We start from the raw sequence: 23,310 nt of genomic DNA on the forward strand, positions 1-23,310 counted from the left end.
GAGTGGGTCCGCTGAGGAGTTACTCACTCTGACACCATGTCGTGTCTTCACTGCTTATGAAGAAATCGCCTCGGAGCCGTCATACAGGTTCTTTTTATTCCGTAGATATAGATAACGTATCCACACACTGTAAACTGCTAAGCTAGCACATGAACACACCCAGCTACTTCCGGCGATTTTCAAAATAGGAGTTCGAACATTACACCTGTAACCATGGCAACCGTAACGCTGCCGCCTGAAACAGCAGAACATAGATGTCAAACAAAACCCAAACAATCCTGACCTGCGACAATATGAAACAGGAAAGTACCGCAGTGTAATCCATTTATTTCAACAAAGTAACTGTATTCTAAATACCACCAACGGTAACTGTAACGGAATACAGTTACTCATATTTTGTATTTTAAATACGTAACGGCGATACATGTATTCCGTTACTCCCCAACACTGAGTGTGGATAATACATTATACTGAAGAAAAGAATATATCGCGATATATATCGTTTTTGGGTTTTTTTTGTTTTTTTGCCTGTCCCGTTTGGCTCTTTTGCCATCAGAATTGTTGTCTAAAGGCAAACAAAGATGCCCAACGGATTTACTTTACCAAATTGACCATCCCAGCCTTGCCGTAATGGTCCATTTGATTCACCTTTTATTGTTTCTTTTATTTTCACTTACTGAATACGGGACAGACTTGACTGGGGGAAAGAAGGGGAGAAAGAAAGAGGGAAAGAGAAACAGCTGAGAAGAGGGACGGGGGAGAAGGGCAAAAAACATAAACCAACAGAACGGGCAGAGAAAAAAAATGCATATATCAATCACCTGGATCACCTGCTGAGAAAGAAAAGAGAAAACAAGCAGAAGAGAACAAGAGTAATAGAATAAACAACATCACAATGATATATGGGAATATGACAGTAAATACTAATTATTAAACATTATTGTGCAGCACATAAGATCAACAGAACACAGTGTGCTTTGAGGTAGGAGCCAAAAAGGGTGTAGTTTGTGGGAGTGATCACCCGTGTGTACACCTGTGAGCATGGACGCGCTTGTTTTTTTTTGTTTTTTTTTAAAGGTTCCTTCATGTAATGATCTGCTAGAGGGTGTGGGGGGGCCACAGCCCCATCCTCCAGGGCATGAAGCAGGTATGGAGGAGATCAAAACTCCAGACATCCAGAGGCCCCCAGAACACAAGAGACCAAGGAAGACCAACAGAGGGGCAGCCGCGCCACTGTCCAAGAAAGAGCTGAGGAGAGTCCCAGATGAGGGCTCACTCAGCAGCCGCGGAGCAGAAGCCAGGGGGAGTTGCAGTGACGCGCCCGTGAGCTCCGCCAGCAGCCAGCCGTGCCTGAGTGACCGAGCCCCAGGCCGAGAGGCCGGGGGCACCCCACCTCCGAAGTGGCCCGAGCGAGCCCCAGGCTCCAGGCCCCGATAAGCGGCCGCCAAGGAGTGAGCCGGTGTGTACCTGGACGCCCATCCCCGGACACAAAGAACCACCAACGCACCGATGTCTGAGGGAGTCCGCCACTGGCAGGGGAAGTGGTGGTAGGGGGAGATAGGCCTCCAAACCTTGGAGGGCCTGAGATGTCCCCAGAGAGGTGGCGCCTGATACCCAACCTGACATATAGACACAGACATACAGGCACACACAGATACAAACATCCATTCCCACCCTCATGCTCTCATATGCACTTACTCCACACTCAACCAACGTGGAGACAGACATAAAGAGACGCTGTACACACGATCACACTCCCCAAGCGTACTCTACAAACCGGGTCTAGGTACCCTTGCCCCTGGAGGGGGGAACTGCACCCAGACCCAGGTGGTGTTACCCTTTTCCCTGCGGTGGGGGGAGGCAGACCACCCCGACTCCGCAGCAGCAGGAAGGCCCCACACTCCAAACCGCAGTCAGACGGCCAACTCCTCCTCCTAGCCCCCCCCCCCCCGCTCCAGCAGGTCGCAGAGAATGGGGGTGAGAGAAGACTCCAAATCTCCCTCCACCCGCTCATTGTAGTGTTGATGTATGTGTGTTCTAAGGTGCATTTAAAACCCAGGAGGGCATGGAGCTACCTACCAGAGAGCAGCAGGTAAGCGCATGGTCCCTCCTGCTAGCCCTCAATGTCTACGTGTATTTAAAATTGAGAGGTGGGCAACGACGCCAGGGGTGGGGTGTACACACTGATGGTACTTTGGATTCCGTGTATCGTGCCCACCCCCAAGATCCTATATGTATGTGTAATGAGAGTGTGAGCAATGTGAATGTCTAAGTTGTGGGATAAAATTGAGGCAGAGGCAGCCAGAAGGGGACAGAGGGGGGGGGGGGGGGGGGATAGCCTTCTCTGCACCCTGGTGACATACCCCTACTCCAAGGTCCTGCATGTGTGGGTGGTTGTGGTGGACCGGGAAGAGGGAGGCAGCTGGAGATGGGGAGGGAAGGAAGGGAGGGGCAAGTGACCCCTCCTGGGGCCAGCTCCCCCGCTGACCCCAGTAGGCACCCCCATACTCCGCGACCCACCAGGGAAAGGGGGCCCAGGCCCATCCAGACCGGGGCCCAGTGCAGCAGTCCACCCAACCCCACCACAGAGAAAACTGCACCCACCCCACCATCCACTCATCTTCCAGACTACATAAGACAATAAACACCCAGGCTGAGATCTTCCTCCACCTCTCCTGTATCTCCCCCTCCTGCAGAGGGAGCTCCTGAGGAGAGGAAAGCTCCTGCAAGATGTGACAATCTCCCCCACCAGTTGAAGAGCCCCCCAGGTGGCTCGACGCACCGGCGGCACCCTGCTCCAGGGCTGGGCCCCCATGCACACACCCGCCCACAACCCCGGCAACACACCAACCAGGACCCATGGCACCATGGCAACTGTAACGCTGCCGCCTGAAACAACAGAACATAGATGTCAAACAAAACCCAAACAATCCTGACCTGCGACAATATGAAACAGGAAAGTACCGCAGTGTAATCCATTTATTTCAACAAAGTAACTGTATTCTAAATACCACCAACGGTAACTGTAACGGAATACAGTTACTCATATTTTGTATTTTAAATACGTAACGGCGGTACATGTATTCCGTTACTCCCCAACACTGAGTGTGGATAATACATTATACAGAAGAAAAGAATATATCGCGATATATATCGTTACCGCACATGCTTCAAATTATATCGCGATATGAATTTTAGGCCATATCGCCCAGCCCTAACTCTCACATTAAACTAGCTGTACCAAGGACAAGAAATGTGAAGCAACAGCACTGACCACTGCACCACCTAAAACTTAACTGAGGATTTGAAGTGTGATGGTTGAAAATGATTGACTGCCTCTGAGTGATGGATAGGTGACTGCATTGGAATTTCTCCAACCCACTCCCCACTTCTGCAAAAGCTACTTATCCAGATTGATGCCTCACCAATGAGACTCAAATTTACTTTGTATGTCTCTGAGTACAATATGTGATGAGTAGATACCCCATTTCTATTAATAAAAAATGAAGCTTTAGTTTTGCAGCACAATGATGTAGCATCAGTCAAAGTCCATTCATTATCTGTTGTCTTCAAACTCAAAATACATTATTGCAACAAAGTAACATGTTTTCACATTTCATAATGGGATTCTATTTAAATATATTGTTTTAACTACTTTAGGTTTTTATCATTCTAACCACAACTAAGCGATGGAGTGAAGGTGCTGTGCTGCATTCAGTGACACAAGCTGAACAAAGTTGAAAAAAGAATTCTTGGCAAACTCTCCCAGGGTTGTTGTACAGTAACTTTGTGTACTAGGTTGAGTCATCACTGGTGCATGGCCTGATATGTAGATGACAATAAATACTCAGCATCAGACTCTAGTTCAATGCATGCAGCAGCTCACCATAATAAAAACATTTACTTCTGCAGGGATGCGTTCATGTCAAGGTGGACTTTTAGCTTTAAACTTTTACTCTCTTGACATTTTGCTTTCCTCTTAGCTGCTTTAAGGCTTTAACTAATGTGCCTCTGAAGTTGCGCGGGTGAGGGAAAGAGAGGGGCAGCATAAATTTGAGGTGACCCGTGATCAACTCTGTGCCTTGGGTTGGCTGTTACCTGTGTTGCAGGAGTCATCCATCCATTCACGATGATAGAGGAGTGCAAAGGACATTTGGTACAATTTCCTAATTCTCATTTTAATAATGTATTAAAACTTTGATTAGTAGCTTTTTATAAACATTTTTTTAAAACTGCTGCTAGTGAGTACAACATGGATGAATAGATGCACAAAATCTAAAGTAAACTGTTTTATTTAGCTGGCATGGAGTTCAAGCCAAAGGTTGCAGTTTGTGGTTCTGTATTTGGTAATTCCTCTGTAGGCGACTGACAGAATAGCTACAGTTTTCTTATCTATATCTGTATCTAACAAGCTAAGTATTTGCAGTGGGCCAATAAAATGAAAGGGGAATAATTTGTACAGAGAGTGGATGGAAACAAGCCTCCAATAAATCCTGCAAATGGAGGTCAAAGGGGATTTATTTGGTTAAATAAAAAAAACATCCTCAATTCAGTTTCTAGATCAGCCCCTATTAGTATACAGCTTCGACCACTGCACTGCAGGGATAGACAATCTTTTTTAAGCTTGAAGATTACTGCGAGTTCAGAGTTCAGTTTTGGCCCTGACACCCCAAGGTAACATACAGTACTTTTATTTTCTGCTTTCTGTATATCTCTTTAATTAAGTTAGTTTATATAGTGTGAAGAAAACTTTTAGTCCGATTCGTTTCAGAATCATACTCAATACAAGATATTGTTGATTCAATTAAAGACATAACTGTAATTTAGTGTCAGGATGACAATTTCAAGACACAGGAATCAGAAGACATGGAGAGGTGAAGCAAGACCAAAGCAGAAAGCAAATCAGGCATCAATGACAACGAATGTGATGTGTTAAGTCAAATACACTATGAAAGGAGAAGGGTGGGTTGAGCTGAGCTGCAAAGTGGCTGCTGATGTGCAGTGAGTCTGTGGGGTAACGCAGTTTAAATAGTGCACCGATATCAGATTTGCCAACTGGATTTGTAAAATCTTTTAGATTTTCAGGGTAAGCAATCTAGTTAAAAGTAAAAAAAAAAAAAAAGAAAACTTGCAGCCTGGGCGAAGGGTAACATAGGTGAGGTGCAGGAGAAAAGGAGAGGAAAGCCAGAGGTTGACTTCTCTGTAGGGAGCGTGTGACCTGGAAAGCTCAGGAAAGAGCTTCTCTCACGCACATTTCAAACAGGGGAGGAGGAAAAGAGCGAGAGGGGAGAGACATCTTTTGGTCCAAAGGAAATTTAAGAGGAAAACAAAAAGTGGAAGAGCGTAATGTGGGAGGGTTAAAGAGGACTTGAAGAAAAAAAAAAAGGGTGAGGGTTGGCAGAGAAAGGAAGTAACAAGATCAGATGAAAAAGTACAAGGATATGACAGGAAGAGATGGACTGAAAAGGAAGTAAGGTAAAATTACCGAAAAAAATAGGGGGAAGACTGTAAGCAGTCAGAAAGTGAATAAGAACACAAGCACTTCCAATATAAAAGCCTATAAATACTTAATGCAAATCTTAAAAAAATAACCCATCACTTGTTTGGATTGATGACCCAACAAGTGTTGTAAAGTGAGTTTGGGTGAAAAATGCATGTGTATCTCAAAATTACACAAAGGCATCTTCCAAAGTGTTCATTAAACTTTGGACATTTAAACCTCAGTGTTTCTGAGGTGCTCTGAGACAACAGATTAGTCAGTACACTGTGACTCTGTACATGCCGAGCTCCTGTTGACACTCATGGTTAAACCTGAAGTTACCTTGATAAACCCTAAATCATGCTTCATGCTACAGGCCCCTGGGTATCTTTACTCCGGTGGCGTGTCTAGAAAATTTTTGCTGGGGGGGCCAGGTAGGGGCACAGATTTGGAGAAGGGTGGCAGATGTAATTGGCAGATAATGTTAAAAAAAATTCTACCAACCGTTGACCATAATTCAATAACTCTATAAACCTAATAACCGAATGCGCTTTTAACTCTTATTAGAATGAGATTTTAACCACAACGGTGCAAAGTTTTTAGATACTGTGTTGATAAAGTACAAGAGATACAATCAGTGCTTTGTCAGTGTTTATTCAGCATTCAAGGACAGCAATATTTGCATAGTATTTTTACTGACATATAGTGCACATATGATTTGAGCAAAAACATTTTTGAATATTAAAATACGAACATTTTTAACATACAATTGGCAAATTAGGCAATGCCAATGCAAAACTTTATCTGCCTATTAAAAAAAAGAAGATAATCTTCTTACAAACTGGTGTTTGATTTTGAAACACGAAAAAAGTGGGGAAACAACTGAAAAGACTAACATTTGAATAAAACCTGAAAGCAAGTAAATACTTTCTATGCTGCCTTATGGTAAACTTTGGTAATATTGATGTATAAAGAACAACACTGGCTGATGATGAAATACAGTCAGCTGGCATGGTGAGACTGCCAGTATTAACCTGCAGGGCTGGACTGGGACAAAAAATTGGGCATTTTGACTAGAGACCGGCCCACCAGGTATTAAAGCCATAAAGCCTTTGAATGAAAACAAACACTGTTGTGACAGTGATGTACACTGTCTTTTTGGTATATGTGTGATTTCTATACATTTTACGTCAGACAAAAACTTTGTTCGCAAGATTCAGATAATTATTTAATAAAAGCTAGATATTTTAAATGAGAATAAGAAAGAAAGGTTAATGCTGTTAATGCCCTACCTGGCCCCCCTGGCAAAACTTTCCTGCACAGTTACCAGCTGTCAGCTACTTAGAAAAGGATCCTGGTGTTATTTGTCTCTCAGAAACAGTTCATAACTTCCCTTCAACTCATTCATGTCACCTAAAAGGTAAGCCTGTTTCTCCATCACCTGTTCAGCTCTGATGATTCAGTAAGGACATCTCCTGGTTTCATCTTCATGTTACCCTCTCACCACATAACCAAACCGATATCATGACCAGCAGCTTTTACAGCTGTGGCTCCAGCAAACATCAGCTGATACTAGAAATTAATATTAAATAAATTCTAACAACAGCTGATCAAGCTTAAACGTGCTGCTGTTGTTTAGCGTGACATCGGCTGGTTTCCTCTTTCTGGCGCAAAGTGGGCGATAAATAAACAAGAGAGAAAAGCCGATCAGCTGATCATTGATCAGTTTCATGATTTAAGTAGAAACAGGATAGGGAGGGGAGAGAATGAGAGAAGAAGAGGCAGCTGTGCAGCGTAACGACAGAATAACTCCACCTTTGTGTCTTTTTTTCATTATAGCTAAAGTACGGGACAAACTGCCTCTCTTCTCAGCTCAATACGAAATGCGCAATATTTTCTCTGAATGTGGGACCATTCCATTTTTTAAGGAGCCGTTGACAACTCTATTTTATTCATTAGGTTAGTCAGTAAAGTTCACTATCAGTAACATCATAGCACCCACCCAGCTGTATAGAAACTCGCAGTACGAGTTATTGTAACTGACTGTAAAAAGTCACCACAACGAAAATAAACTACCGTATTTTCACGATCATAAGGCGCACTTAAAAGTCTTAGATTTTCTTCAAAAAGTACGGCGCGCCCTATAGCACAGTGCGCCCTGTGTGTTGTAAGGAGGACGTAGTAGAGAACACCATGAGAACGCTAAAGGGTGAAGTGTGGGCATTGATCATATATACCAGACAATCGCACATACCTTATAAAAGGACAGGTATGTGCATTATGTGGAACATCGTTGTTTTAACAACCCTGAAAATGGCAAAGAGACACGCTTATGAAGCACAGTTTAAACTGAAGGCCATCAGCTATGCGGAGGAACATGGAAATCGAGCAGCGGCGAGAGAATTTAAGATTAACGAATCGATGGTTGGCAAATGGAGGAAGCTAGAAAACAAGCTCCGGCAGGTCAAGAAAACGCAGCTGAGTTTCCGCGGACATAAGGTGAGGTGGCCCGAGTTGGAGGAAAGACTCGAGCGGTGGATCATCGAGCAAAGAACGAGCGGGAGAAGCGTTTCGACGGTCACCATTCGGCTAAAAGCAGTTTCACTAGCTGAAGAGATGAACATTGAACATTTCCAAGGAGGTCCGTCTTGGTGCTTTCGTTTTATGAAACTGTGCCATTTTTCCATCCGGACCAGGACTACGGTAGCGCAGCAACTTTCAGCAGATTATAAGGAAAAGCTGGCCATCTTCCGCTCCAACTGCAGCAAACACATCGGCGACAAAAACATCCAGCCCAGCCACATCACAAACATGGACGAGGTCCCGCTCACTTTTGACATCCCGGTGAGTCACACTGTGGAGAAGAAGGGGACCAGCACGGTAGCGATACGCACAACGGGGTATGAAAAGTTGTCTTTTACTGTTGTGCTTGGCTGCCATGCTAATGGACAGAAACTGCCGCCTATGGTGATTTTTAAGAGAAAGACTTTGCCTAAAGAGAAGTTTCCAGCAGGAATCATCATTAAGGCAAATGAAAAGGGCTGGATGGATGAGGAAATGATGAAAGAGTGGCTGAGGGAGGTGTATGTAAGGAGACCAGGTGGTTTTTTCCACGCATCACCATCGCTCTTAATCTGTGACTCTATGCGTGCCCACCTCACAGCCGATGTGAAAAAACTAGTGAAACAAATGAACTGTGAGCTTGCTGTCATTCCGGGAGGCCTGACAAAGGAACTCCAACCGCTGGACATCGGTGTGAACCGCCTGTTCAAAGTAAGGCTGCGAGTGGCCTGGGAGCAATGGATGACCGATGGAGACCACAGTTTCACCAAGAGTGGAAGGCAGCGCCGGGCGAGTTACGCCACAATTTGCCAATGGATTGTAGATGCTTGGGCTAACATGTCTGCTGGCACTGTTGTTCGAGCTTTCGCAAAAGCCGGCATCATTTCCGAGGAGCCGCACGGCACGGAAAGTGACTCTGACAGTGAAGAAAGTGAACTTGGCATGTTTGATGGAGATTTAGCGCAGCTGTTCAATTCAGACACAGAGGATGAGGACTTCGATGGGTTTGATTGATGATAAAAATGTGAGTACCAAACTTCGTTTTGCTCCTGCTTTATTTTTAAATATGCACACTTGTATGCTTGTGTGTTGTTGATGATGACGATTACTGGTAATAAAAATGTGAGTACCAAACTCAGTTTTGCTCCTGCTTTATTTTTAAATATGCACACTTGTATGCTTGTGTGCTGTTGATGATGACAATTACCGGTAATAGAAATGGGAGTAAGGTACCGAACTCAGGTTTGCTCCCGCTTTATTTTTAAATAAGCATACGGTACTTGTATGCGCCCTATAATCCAGTGCGCCTTATGTGTGTGTTAATAATAATAATGGATTGGATTTATATAGCGCTTTTCAATACCACTATTCATTCACTCTCACATTCATACACTGGTGGAGGCAGCTACAGTTGTAGCCACAGCTGCCCTGGGGCAGACTGACAGAAGCGAGGCTGCCATATCGCGCCATCGGCCCCTCTGGCCAACACCAGTAGGCAAGTAGGGTAAAGTGTCTTGCCCAAGGACACAACGACCAGGACAGAGAGCCCAGGGATCGAACCGGCGACCTTCCGGTTACAGATGCGATTCCCAACCCCCGTGAGCCACGGTCGCCCAATACAGTTAAATACAGTAATGGCACACATAACTGTGACTGCGCCTTTTAGTACAGTGCGTCTTATGGTCGTGAAAATACGGTACCCCTAAACTTGGTTTATATCTGACCCAGCTAGACTGCAGGTCATAACTTCTGACCTGAAGTTCAGTTCACCTGACACTCGGACTGGCGGCTACCTTGGGCCTCTCCTCCTCTGTGGAAGCTCCGCCATAGCCACCACCAAACAACGGAGTTATTTTTACACATCGGCCAGCATCTGGCCAATCCACCACCTCTCATCGTTCATGCCATTACAAAAAAAAAAAAAAAAAAAAAAGTCATCAGCCCACCGGTCAAATGGTGTACCCGATGGCCAGTCCAGCTATGTTAACCTGTTAATCTTTCGCCGAAAAATTGTTTTCTGCGGTGCGGTCTTTCGTGCTTGGCTCACCTACCTTTGCTAACATGATGCTCATAGTGCAGAAGCCGATGCTGCATTCACTTACACTCGGATATCTGAGCTCCACTGTGAAAACATAATCATACATTTGATATTTCATTGAATTTTATTGTTTTAGCTTCGGTGTGGCACCTGGGGTGGCCAGTCTGGTTGGGGGGGGGGGGGGTGGCCTGTGCCCCCCCCAGGCCACCCCGCTGGACACGCCACTGCTTTACTCGTGAGCAGGCATGGATGCAACCACAAACACGCTTTATCAATGTCCCAGTGACAGCTCTGTGCACCAGTACAAACCTGTAATGCAAAATTGTATGAGTGTTGGAGTGAAGAGTCTCACACACACACACTCCCTTTCCTCACAGACTCCTCTGTTGATGCCCATTACAGATGCTAATACCATGACGGGTTCCATTTAGCTGAAGAGAAATCTGGAGTCAATCAGGAAACAACTAACATCCTCTGGAAAACCACAGTCCTCACATACACACAGACACACTCAGATGGCCAAATTGTAAGCTAACTAAGCCCAATATTTATCTTTTTTTCCACCTACCATCCACGAGCGACTCCACTGTCTAAGCAGATAGCTCCGTGCTGACGAGTTGTGTCCTGCTAATTTCTATTTAGACATCAGCATTTCCCCTGGGAGTCCTATGATGGATCTTTGTTTCATTGACTACAGTTCAGGGAGGAACCTCGTCTGCCGCAGTGAGCATGTGTTTTTCCTCTTAATGCTCCTTTTCGCCCTCTATTTTCTCTCACTCCCAGGTCAATTAACCCTAATATAAGAATCAGGAAATCAGGAAAAACACAAATAGCTACAGAGAGAATTTTGCAAAAAAGACAGATAGATCTAAAAAAAAAAAAAAGAAAAAAAAATTACTCTTATATCAACACCAGGGAGCAGTAAGCTCCTGTAAGGATCTGATCTGCCTCTTTGTGTTTTTCAAAGGTGCTGTGTTGATGTAACCTCTGACTTTAATACTACTGATTAAAGTCACCTCTTAGGCTGCTGATGTAGTTCATGAACCACAGCTGGAGCGTGATGGGGAGACCCACATTTTGGCCATATCTCCAGCAGAAGGAGCCCTGTCGACAGCTTGCAGCAGTGTTGGCGGATCCCTGGCAGGTACGCTGAAAGACACCCCCCCTGGGCCTAGTTTGTCCCACGTTAGCAGTGACCTTGAAACACAACAAGGAACAATAAACCATAAATCAACAGAGAATGAGTGTGTGTGTGTGTGCGCGCGCGCTGCAGGGGCACACAGTGGGGAAAAAGAAGGGAAGAAAGAGAAGGAATAAAAGTGGCTGAAGAGAGGAGGCAGAGCGGACCCAGCAACACCTGTCATTCCTGGTTTGGTTTATGGACATCAGTGGCCGGCCGGGTCGCAGCATAGCACCACTCTCCTCCACTGTTTGGTGGACTCAGCAGAACTGGAGATCACTCACCAGGATCTGACCTTCAGGATCTGAGGGAGGGAGAGACAAGGGAGGCACTCCTGAGGTGGGAGGGATGTAAAGGAGTGAGGAGGAATAGATGGTTTTCCCTTTGTTTTCACATTTAAATGGCCTGGTAAATGGCCTGTATTTATATAGCGCTTTACTAGTCCCTAAGGACCCCAAAGCGCTTTACATATCCAGTCATCCACCCATTCACACACACACACACACACACACACACACACACACTGGTGATGGCAACCTACATTGTAGCCACAGCCACCCTGGGGCGCACTGACAGAGGCGAGGCTGCCGGACACTGGCGCCACCGGGCCCTCTGACCACCACCAGTAGGCAACGGGTGAAGTGTCTTGCCCAAGGACACAACAACCGAGACTGTCCAAGCTGGGGCTCGAACCGGCAACCTTCCGATTACAAGGCGAACTCCCAACTCTTGAGCCACGATCTAAAGCTTGCTCTCATTGCACAGTATTTAAATGATTATCGGGGTTTTTGCAGGTACATGCTGGTAAAGTCAGCCATCTTTGAAATGCTACCTGGCAGTTATTTTAAAGTTTAGGGTTAAAGCTGTGATTTTAATTTTCAGCTGTAACTCTGAAATTAAATCTGCATCTACAGAAGCACGAGTCAAATCATACTTTAAAATTCTCTGTCTGGTACCAAATGGATCTGGTGTGTGAAATCCAATGGACTAAACAGAACTTGTAGATCTGCGGGTTTTGCAAGTCTTCAAATGAGAACTAATAATTAATATACTGACCACAAAGTTTTTAAGAAGCAACCCGGTAATTGTTCAATATAAGGTATGTTATTTTAAATAATTTACTAACCATAATAAAATCATGGATTGGTGATACGTCCAGTTGTATGGAGCAAAGGGCGGGAACCCAGAATGAGTCCCGCTCCTGAACACAGTCAAAACAAAAACCAACACAGACAGAAAGGAGAGAGAGACAGAAAACAAAAACAGAAGCCAAACTTCTGAGGGAACATGACTATGGGCTCAAAGTGTGGTCTTAAATATTTTCTACAGTGGTCCCTCGTTTATTGCGGGAGTTACATTCTAAAAATAACCCACGATAGGTGAAGTAGCCAACTTTATCTTTTACAATTATTATAGATGTTTTAAGGCTGTAAAACCCCTCACTACACACTTTATACACTTTTCTCAAAACAGGCATGAATATTTCAAACTTTTCTCTCTTGTTTAAACACTCAAACCTTCATAGAAAAATAAGTGCAGTATTATAGAATGAAACCAAAGGCACCCGCGGCTGCCTTTGACGTCGCAAAATGCGACATTGTGTCACGGCGAGTGAGATAAGCCGTGTGAAAATAATAAATGAGGATCCAATCGCAGGCAGTCGTGAAGATGCGAAGGTGGTTTATTGAACACGAAATAAATATGGACAAACAGCAAATGGAGCTCGAACTAAACTAGACTGGAAAACAACTAAACTACAGAGCACAAACCTGAATGAGAACGAGCAGAGGAGAATGACGATGGACAGCAGGGAGAACACATGGGTGAGACATGGTGGATACACAGACGGACCAGCAACTACAATGACAGAGGACACGACTTAAATACACACAGCGATGATGTAGATGCAGGCAACAGTGTAGAAGTCACAGGGGATGATTCAGCAGGTGATGGCTGAACAAACTTCCCCAGACCGTCAGCAGACATGAGGATGTGCTTGATGGGTCCTCCAGGACCCCCAGCAGATGAGGCGTGGTGCTGGGTGGGCTCCTCGGACCCACCAGCTGACTTGGCTTGAGGCTGGACGGGCAACTCGGGCCCTCCAGCTGACGTGGTGTGAGGCTGGACGGGCTCCTCCGGCCCTCCAGCTGAGATAGACGGCTGAATGGGTCCCTCTGGTCCTCTAGCAGAGGACAGGGGCAGAGGGGTGAACTCAATGGAGCTCTCAGCAAGGGATGATGGCTGAGACTGCTCAGTAAAGTCCTCTAGTAGAGCTGCTGGTGCTGGCATCTTGACCTCTACACTCTAAAAAGTAATTAATGGGACCTTTAGTCATTACTTACATATATATGTTGTTGTGAAATGAAAAATCAAGTTCATAAATACTGTTAGACTTCCTAATTGAAATTTTTATTTTATTGAGTTCGGGTGACTCATAAATTATGCCTCTTTACTCAATATATAATCGTGATTTGTCTGAATTTAAAATCTTCTTTTAATCAAAAAACAATATAATTTTAAGTTCTGTCGATGTAAAATACAACTTGATGACGTGTAAACAGCTCACAGTTCCCTTCTTCTACACAAGCGGACATATTCAACAGCACGTGTTCAAGGTTTATCAAGAGCTGTGTTCGTCGCGAACGGTGAGTAATTTTATGCGAAATTACACATATCTGCAGTTGCTCTGGATTTTGTTAGTTTACTGTAAAACAACGACGTAACATACATAACATACATCTTAGCTTGCCCCCGCGTTTGTGTGTTTTAATATACACACAGCAGCTAATTCCGCGATAGCATAAATTGTTGGGCTCTTTTTGGAAAATTTAACACTGATGTTACTCTAATGCAGACCACTGTAATTGTCTTATAATTTTTAAAAGATAGCGGACGTTGTTAGCCCCGGCGCAAACTACTATGCTAACGTAGCTAGCCAAGCTAAGTTGTGTTCACTGTGATTTTATTTTTGAAATGTGAAATTTATTTTTTGAAGGGAAGCATTTTATGTTAGTAATTGTTAAGAAACGCTCCTAAATTTTCGTAACGTTACGGGGTGAAGTTCAACCCCATTGGCTTCTGCGCAGGAAGTGCGGTCGCCATTAGTCCGGTGTGTCTGTTGACCGCTAAGAATCTCACCGAAATATTCAGTTACTTTGCTGTGTTTCTTGCCAGGACAAAGGCTCAAACCATCATCTTCTCCTGGTATCGAATACCAAGGGACCTTCTGAAGTAAGCTTTAACAAGTAAGCTTGAATTGAGTAATTCAGAATCATGAGGTATGGATTGACCTTGTAAAATCTGTAAATTTGCAACCTCCACTAAGGAAGAGCTGATGAAACATTATAGGTTACGCCATATCCCCAGTATACAGCCTCTGCCATGTCCTTACCTAGATTGTTTTTGTTCATTTAAGTCATGGGGTAGCCTAAAATCACACATATCAAGGAAACACTCAACTCACTCAACAATGAGAACCTCTGAAATACTCAGTTTCTGTTGCCAGTTCTGTAATGTGGGCACATTTTCCACTGAAAAAGAGTATTTTGAACACCTTCTATTTTTTTCTATCAATCAGGACAACACAGTTGAAAAGCGCAGAGAAATTGCTATTCGCTGCCTTATAGTCTATCTTGGAGAGAAGGAGGAGGATCTTTTCAAACAATACAGTGTAAGTACTTGAGTTGGTTTTTAATTTTTTGTTTAGTTTTGAATGCATGTCTCTGTTGGGTCTTTGTGTTTTGTTCATTGGATTTTCTGTTCAGGGTTGAGTATTTAAGTCATTCAGTGCCATAGACGTCTTTAGACGTCAAAATGAATCCGAACGCTCAGTGCCATAGACGCCTCTTGAGCTTTTTATTGAATTGAGAAGGTGGTGGAGTTGATTACATGGATAAAATCCCACCAGCGTGACAGTCGGCTCTACTGAGAACGAGTATTGTGGCGCGATTTTTGATCCAGCTCGTCATTTCGAGCTTGAGGCCCGCAGCCTGACGTCATGGTTTTTCTAGCGATTCCAGTGAACATGAACCGGATTTATCTCCTGTTAGAAACTTCTGAAGGCAGCAGGGACCAGAATAATGAACGATTTGCTGCATAAAACACACAGAACACAGAACTGATAGCCGGGTGGGGGGTGAACAGACTAAGTCGCGCACTCACTTGTGCACATGCGGGAGTAACACACACACACAGACTCTCTGAATCATAAATTAGTCGCTTTTTTCTTATATATTTTTCAAATGTTGAAATTGTCTATAAACAACTATTTTTATACACAAAATAATCTGCCAAAAGTACATTTTTACAGGTGATTTTTTTACTTCATAGTAGTAAAACATAGTTGAGATGTTGCATGAATCATTGAAACACGAAATATTTACATCAAAGTCACTGATCTGCTAGAAAAACCTATTTACACAAAGCGCTTTTGATCCAGAAACAGGTGTTTTGTCATGAAAGTTTCTCTTTTCTACTGCAGATTTCTAAATAACAGAGGTAGAAACATTTTTTTTTGCTGCTGAAAGAAGAGAGACTCATTTTTGTCATGGTGGTTTCAGAATTCACATAGTCATAAAACAAAATATTCTGTGAGCCTTCAAAATCAGTGAAAAACCTAAATATCTCTGGCACTGAGGGGAGTATGAAATCTGAGAGTGGCTGGCACTGAATGAGTTAAGGGACATTCCAACCCTAAGTGAAGATATGTCTATTGCCATGTATAAGTGAGAAAAAAGCATTTCAGAATTACAATCCGAAGATGTTTATTGCCATTGTCATTGAACATAATTTGCTGAATAGAAACCTGTTTCCGTGATAAGGTGCAACATAAACACACAGGATAAAAAATTTTGTAGCCAGCGCAGTCATTTTCCTGATCTGGCAGCAGAGCATAAACAATGGAAGTGAATGGCAGGTACCAGCATTTTGTGTTCAAAAGTGATTAAAATCACTCAATAATGATACCAAGTATTCCTGGGGAGCTCAACAATCATGCTGACTGCAAATGAAAAGTATGAATTGACATGAAGGATTTTCAGGAGCCGATTTAGACTTGGGACTACATTACGACAGAGCACTGCTGTAAGCCTCCACATGGTTATAACACAGCAGTTGAAGCCACTGCCGACCAGTGTCTATAAACCAACATGCTATTTGTGCAATATTTCTTCAACAAATCAACGACCCATCCATTGTTACTGCAGCTGCTTGTATAGTAGTGGCTGTGTGTGTTTGTTTATGGAAGCTGGAGACTTTTTCAACTGTTGCGTTATATCCATGCACCATGCAGTGGATGTTTACAGCGGTGTTTGTCGTAACTGCAATGTAGTCTCAAGTCTAAATCAGCTTCTGCAAATCTTCCGTGTTACTTTTGCACTTTTCATTTGCCGTGAACATGATTACTGAGCTCCCAAGAAATATTTGTTTTCATTACTGTTTTCATTTTTGTTAGTCATTTTAATCACTTTTGCACACAACATGCTAGCACCTGCTATTCACTTCCATTGTTTACGCTCTGCTAAAGCAAATGGATTGCTTTCGGATCAGGAGAATTAGTATGCTGTTTACAAAAGGCTTGTTTCTCACTTTCTAACTGTGGCAATATGTCAATAGATAAAATTTCACTTAGAAGTGGAATAACCCTTAAAAATGATTTATTAGATTTTCTTTTCAAAGTGGAAAAACAAAACTGTGAAAAACAAGACATTTTTTATTTTAAACGTTGGATTATGGTTTAATTTAGCTTTTAAAAATTACAGAATGACAAAGTAAAATCACTGAAAAACACAAAAGACAACCTGTTTTAGCTTATTTTCCTACCTGTAGTAGTTCATTCCCTTATGCACGTCATCCTGAAGTGCTTGAGCTATGTATTTTATACATCCTAACATTTAATTTCTCCTACAAGGATGAGGAGGAGCTCAACGCAGACCTTGCAATGCAAATCATGAAGATTGCTATCATTGGTCATGGGCCTGCAACCATCATCGTTGAGGGATCCAAGATCCTGGAGAGGATTGATGTTGCCAGATCCTGTGCTTTGATGATGGGAGTAATCTACGCTCTGAACCTTACCTATCCCAAGCAGCTGAAATTTACCTTTGAGGTATTTCAAAAGCTATGCCTTGAGCTTGATGGACAAAAAGCCAGCTCTAAAGTAATGAATCTTAAGTTTGGTATTTTCCAGAGCAGACTTGATAGACCATTCGTGAGTGAGTTTCACAAAAACCTTATTCCTGCATTTCTGGTACTACTTCATTGTGTTTTACTAAATTTTAAAGCGCTGTTCTTAAGTCTTCTGAGTTAATGTTTTGCCGTGTCTTAAATGCTGTTATTTGCACATTTTTAAGGAATCTGTTTAATTTCTCCCATGACCTGTGTTCTGAGGGTATTGGTGTGTTTTAAAGTTTGTGTAATGCCCTCTTTAGCAGAGTTGGCTGGTGACTGACACCCAGCCTCTGGGGAGGCCCTAGAGGGAGCAACTGTCTCTGAGATGGCCAGCTTAAGTGAACCAGCTAAAGTTTGTGTGAAGTGTGTTCCCTGCTTGTAATGAGGCTGTGAGGATGATGGCTGGGTAAATGAGTGGGCAGACAGCTGAACTGGTGGCAACAGAGCTATAGGCAGCGAAGCGGCTACAGACTGACCTACCAGTAGCGGAGACGGTTGTAGTGGAGGTGTAATAAATTGTGGAGTGTCTGACTGAACTGAGGGCAGCTGGGCTGCTGACTGAACTGAGGGCAGCTGGGCTGCTGACTGAACTGAGGGCAGCTGGGCTGCTGACTGAACTGAGGGCAGCTGGGCTGCTGACTGAGGTGAAAGTGAGGATGGGACAATATGGCCAGAAAAACCAGTTTCAGAAAGGTTTATTGCTTTCCCTGAAGGAACTGACGGAGACAAGAAAGCTTCCCAGACACTTAAATTCCCTATGTTCGTAGTGCTAGGCTCAGCTACTCCGGGCATGGAAACAACAGCGTGAACATAGTCATTAGCACGAAAAGTCGGCTCAACAAAGGTAGTCTTAGGAGCAATGGTCATGGGTGAGACAGAGAAATCCTTATTAATTTTAGAGGAGACACAAAAAATAGCTCCAGAAGAAATAGACCTAGTATCTGGGTCAGAAGGAACATAAGGAGTGTCTGTTTCACCCACCACAGCCGACTGTTTTGACATCCTGAAGTCCGGCTGTGGGGTGCCGCGCCGGTGACGCGAACGTCGCTTCCTCCCTGCCGACTGCACCGGCGGGCCAGGCGACTGCTCCGGCTGGCCGGGTAAAACCTTCACCGGGGGGCTGGGTTGGGAAGCAGTAGCGGCTGGAGGGTGGAGGTGAAGTTCGTGGAGAATGAAGTTTTATACCAGAGGGTGCAGTGAGTCCAATAGCCAGGGATAATCGGAGGAAATAAGCTGTTGTAGCCTGGCTTCCAGAAGGTAGAGAAATGCTTCTCCCTCATGCTCTAGCCACAGGTTGATTAATTTTGAAGCAGAGTTTGTTATGCGGTCCCGAAGCTCCGTGGGTGGGGTGAATGCCGCTGGATCCATATCTGGCTGGTCCGTACTGTCACGGCGAGTGAGATAAGCCGTGTGAAAATAATAAATGAGGATCCAATCGCAGGCAGTTGTGAAGATGCGAAGGTGGTTTATTGAACACGAAATAAATATGGACAAACAGCAAATGGAGCTCGAACTAAACTAGACTGGAAAACAACTAAACTGCAGAGCACAAACCTGAATGAGACCGAGTAGAGGAGAATGACGATGGACAGCAGGGAGAACACATGGGTGCGACATGGTGGATACACAGACAGACCAGCAACTACAATGACAGAGGACACGACTTAAATACACACAGAGAAACACAGGGGAATTACACACAGGTGGTGGACACAGCTGGGAATAATCAACAAGACGAGACAGAGGTAAAACTGAACACACTCACATGAGACCCAGACCTTCACAATAAAACAGGAAATGAGAACACTACACCAAGACGCAGACCTGACACTGAGAGACAGACAGAATGACACATGGAACCTGAACTAAACTAAACGTGAGATACAACCGAGAACAAATCCTTAAACATGAAAAAACAGAAACATAGAATTCTAATAATCAAAACTCAAAATACTGGTTCGAAACTGACCCAGAACCGTGACACATTGTTGTGTTTATTGGGGAGAAAACTTACAGACATACAGTACAGCACTTCAGAGTCACACTGCTACTTTATGTAAATTTGGCTACAGCCAATCAGGACGCAGAACACAATGCGTTGTAAAAAAAAAAACATGGTAAATTGCACACAAAAAAATCAGCGAATCAGCAAGGCTGCGAAAAGTGAACTGCATTATAGCGAGGGACCACTGTACTTGGAAATCAAATGCGTATTTGTGAACTGAGTTTTGTAACCTTGTAAACCAAAATTTTATGTTTGTGCATCTACAGATGAGAACTTGTGTGTGTGTAAAAAAGATTTGTGTTTGATTTTTCTCCCTTTCAGCTAATCATGTCAATCACAAATTTAAGCTCCGTAACTGAAGCTCTGTAAAGCACCCCTCCAACAGCCAAACCCATCTGTTCTCTGATTGGATTGTTAAGCTTTTGTTTCAAGTCATTTTATGGAGAAACGTGTAATGCATTATTTGGAGTAAGTAATTAACATATTGTATTGCTTTTAAGAAAGTGTTCTGTGTAACATGTGTAATGGCCCCAACATTGATCTCATCATTTGCACAAACATTTGACCACACAGCATGCAATTAATTTACATGAATGTAATGTCTTTGATGTACTGCTTAGCGATGGCAGAGACTCTCAAAGCGGCGGAGCTAATGAGAATTGATAAAGAATTGAACCGATCAGTGATATGAATAATGGAATTGGAGTTGCTAAATTCTTAACAGTTCCCATCTCTAGTACCAAGAGAGGAAATGTGGCACTGTATGAACATTTTGAACACAAAGTGACAGACATGTATGAGGATATCATGACAGTGTTGTTGTGTGGTAGGGGTGACAGATGGTGTCAAGGTGGGGGTGGGATTACATCAGGTGACTCTGAGTCCCTTCTTGTTTTCAATCTGATAGGAGAGAAACAAAAGTCAGCTGAACAAGACAGAATGAGAAAGAAAAAATAAGAGATAAGAGGGTGAAATGGTGAAGACGCAAGATGCAGACGCAGTGAAGATGGATGAGTTTATGTCTGTGTGGTTTAACCATCCCAGCAATGAAGAGAAGAATTCAAGTAGGGTGGGGTGGGTGGAGATGAGTGTCAGGGGTGAGGAATGTCAACAAGACTGAAAGGAAAGGTTTATAAAATGACAGTGAGACCTTCCATGTTGTATGGTTTGGAGACAATGAAACTAATAAAGAGACATGAAGCAGAGTTGATGTTAAGAATTTCGTTGGGAGGGATCAAAGCAGACTGGATTAGAAATGAGTACATCAGTGAGACAGCTCAGGTTGAGTGATTTAGAGACAAAGTTAGAGAGGAAAGGCTGAAATGGCTTGGGCATGTGGAGAGGAGGCATAGCAGACAAAGTTTGTGGGTTTAGTGAAGGAGGATATGAAGAGGGCTGGTGTGACAGATGAGGATGCTAGAGACAGAGTGAGATGGAGGCAGATGATCCAGTCTGGTGATCACTAAACGGACAAACTGAAAGAGGTAGAAGAAAAAAAGAGCTGTGTTCTCCTTTTCTCTTCTTCTTCTTCTTCTTCTTCTTCTTCTTCTTCTATCTTTTCCCATTTTTCTTGAGTCCTCGCCAGGATATAGGGCTGGTCAGTCTATGTGAAATTTGATATTCAGTAAATACTTTACTTTGAAACCAAGACTGAAGATGCCTTTTATTTCTACAAAACAAAAGATGGTCACTGCTGTTGAACAGAAATATATTCTTCCAAACAGAAAATGTGTTTATTTTGAATCTGTGATGTAACCTCCAACAGGACCAATATTTTAAAAACGGTCCTTTTAAAAAGCATTGTTTCTAACCAAAAATACAAAGTCAAATGAATCCAATGAACTCAGTTGTGCCATAACATTGTGTAGCAAATGCGCACACACACACACACACACACACACACACATATATATATATATATATATATATATATATATATATATATATATAGTGAATCTATCAATATACACAGACAGAAAACACAGTTCAGTAAGTGATGATTTGTTTATTCATTAAAGGATGAGATGACGAATTGATGCATCGTACATCATTAGTGGTATGTGTGACTTTGGTGTCTTCTCATCTTCTCCGTTTTCTTAGCAGATCGCAGCATAATTTGTGGTCTCAGCTTCTCTTTTCCCTAATGAAAATATTGACAGATTAAATCTTAAATGGAACACATTTCATTCAGAAAGTTATCTAATCTGGTAAAAAGCACTGAGCAGCAGATACATGGGAAGGCTACATGGGGAAATGAAAAAGGGAGAAGAGAGCGGAATGAAGGGAAGCAGAGAGGGTGATAAATTTGTACCCAGAGTAAGTGTCTAAAAAGCTGCCATGTTTTATGAAATGCACCCATAAGCTACACTAAGTGAAATGCATTAAAGAGGTTGTGATTTGCCTCTGAGACCATTAATAAGGTAAAATACATGCATGGCTAATTTATTAATGCACGCCTCTTGACATTCATTACCACTGAGGCAGCAGCCCTCAGCTCTACTGGTGTGCCTCAAACACACACATTTACACACACACACGCTTGCATGCAGTTGCACACAGTAGGCTCAGGATGGGCCTGGTTTGAGTGATACACCTCAGGCTCTTTGCAGTTGAAAGTGTCATCATAATCGATTGGCGGAGTGGAAAGACAAACTGGAAACTGTCCAAATTACAAATTGAATGGAGAATCCTCTCAGCCAAAACTTTCAACGTTTTACCAAACAATTAATTTTAATGAGCCGACTGTCCATTGTGCAGAGAAGACCACCCATTCCTCTCCATCTCTCACTCTCTCTCTCCCCAGCTCTGTCTTACTTATTCTCTGTCTCGCTGAAATGGTGGAAACTTGCTGATAGGGGTGGAACAGTAAAACAGATTGGAACGTCTCTATTCTCCCATTACTATTTGGCTGACCAGAGGCTGACCTCACTATTATCACTCAACATGCGACAGGGGAAATTGCCAGACCAATTTAGAACTTAGAGATGCTCCAAGTTGTGAGTCTGGACCTTTGCTCGATGTCCTTTGTCTGGGGACAGATAGAAATCTGCACTTAGTGCAGGAGCAATACATTCCGATGAAGTTGTGTGTTTTAACAGACACGGTAGATGTTGACCAGATTCACTACATGCCACCATGATTTAGAGAGAAACACTAATGTTCCACCATGGTTAGGGCTGTCACAGTAACACAGTTATCAAAAAAAATGGCTGCATCACTGTTAGTCAGTACATAGTTATGGTGAGACCCTTATTCGTAATCTCTATCACTATAAACACATATGCAGAAGATCAGTTTTACAACCTCAGTTCCAAAGAGGTTAGGAGACTGTGTAAAATGTTAATAAAAACTGAATGCAATGACTTCCAATTATCATAAACCCATGTTTTATTCACAATAGAAGATAGAAATCATATGAATTTTCAAAATGAGACTGTTTCATGAGAAATATTTCCTTGTGTTGTGACACTTTTCAAAAAAGGTGGGAGACAGTATTGACTGAAATAGTTGTCCATTGGTTTGTGGACTTCTAAAGCGTTTATTATTTTGGTTTTTGCCATTTAGTGCTCTGAAGCTGGACTCCATGAGCTTTTAGAATCCAAGGACACTATGTAATCAACAAGTTGTAGCTTATTGATTACAGATCCCTATAAAGCATATTGAGCCAAACCACTAAAGCCTAACCAGCTTAATTAGTTATAGTTTACACTGAACAAAAATATAAACGCAACACTTTTGTTTTTGCTCCCATTCCCCATGGGATGGACGTAGAGACCTAAAATTCATTCCAGATACACAATATAACCATCCCTCCCAAACAGTGGTCACAAATCAGTCTAAATGTGTGGTAGTGGGCACATCTGCTATATTGAGATAAT

At 43.1% G+C, this 23,310-nt stretch overlaps 1 protein-coding gene across 1 annotated transcript; it reads left to right on the forward strand.

Moving 5' to 3' along the window:
- The first annotated feature begins 13,730 nt into the window (after positions 1-13,730).
- LOC146681408 (uncharacterized) lies at positions 13,731-17,601 on the forward strand. The gene is made up of 4 exons (XM_085449510.1): positions 13,731-13,904; positions 14,434-14,490; positions 14,837-14,929; positions 17,168-17,601. Exons 1-4 carry the CDS (start codon positions 13,806-13,808, stop codon positions 17,564-17,566), a joined length of 648 nt encoding a protein of 215 aa, XP_085305636.1. The 5' UTR covers positions 13,731-13,805; the 3' UTR covers positions 17,567-17,601.
- Positions 17,602-23,310: the final 5,709 nt, after the last annotated feature.

The sequence above is a fragment of the Copadichromis virginalis genome, linkage group LG23 (assembly GCF_057382275.1).
Source record: "Copadichromis virginalis isolate Kocher_CV1m ecotype Utaka linkage group LG23, C_Virginalis_male_GT1.1, whole genome shotgun sequence".
In the NCBI taxonomy this organism is placed as follows: domain Eukaryota; kingdom Metazoa; phylum Chordata; class Actinopteri; order Cichliformes; family Cichlidae; genus Copadichromis; species Copadichromis virginalis.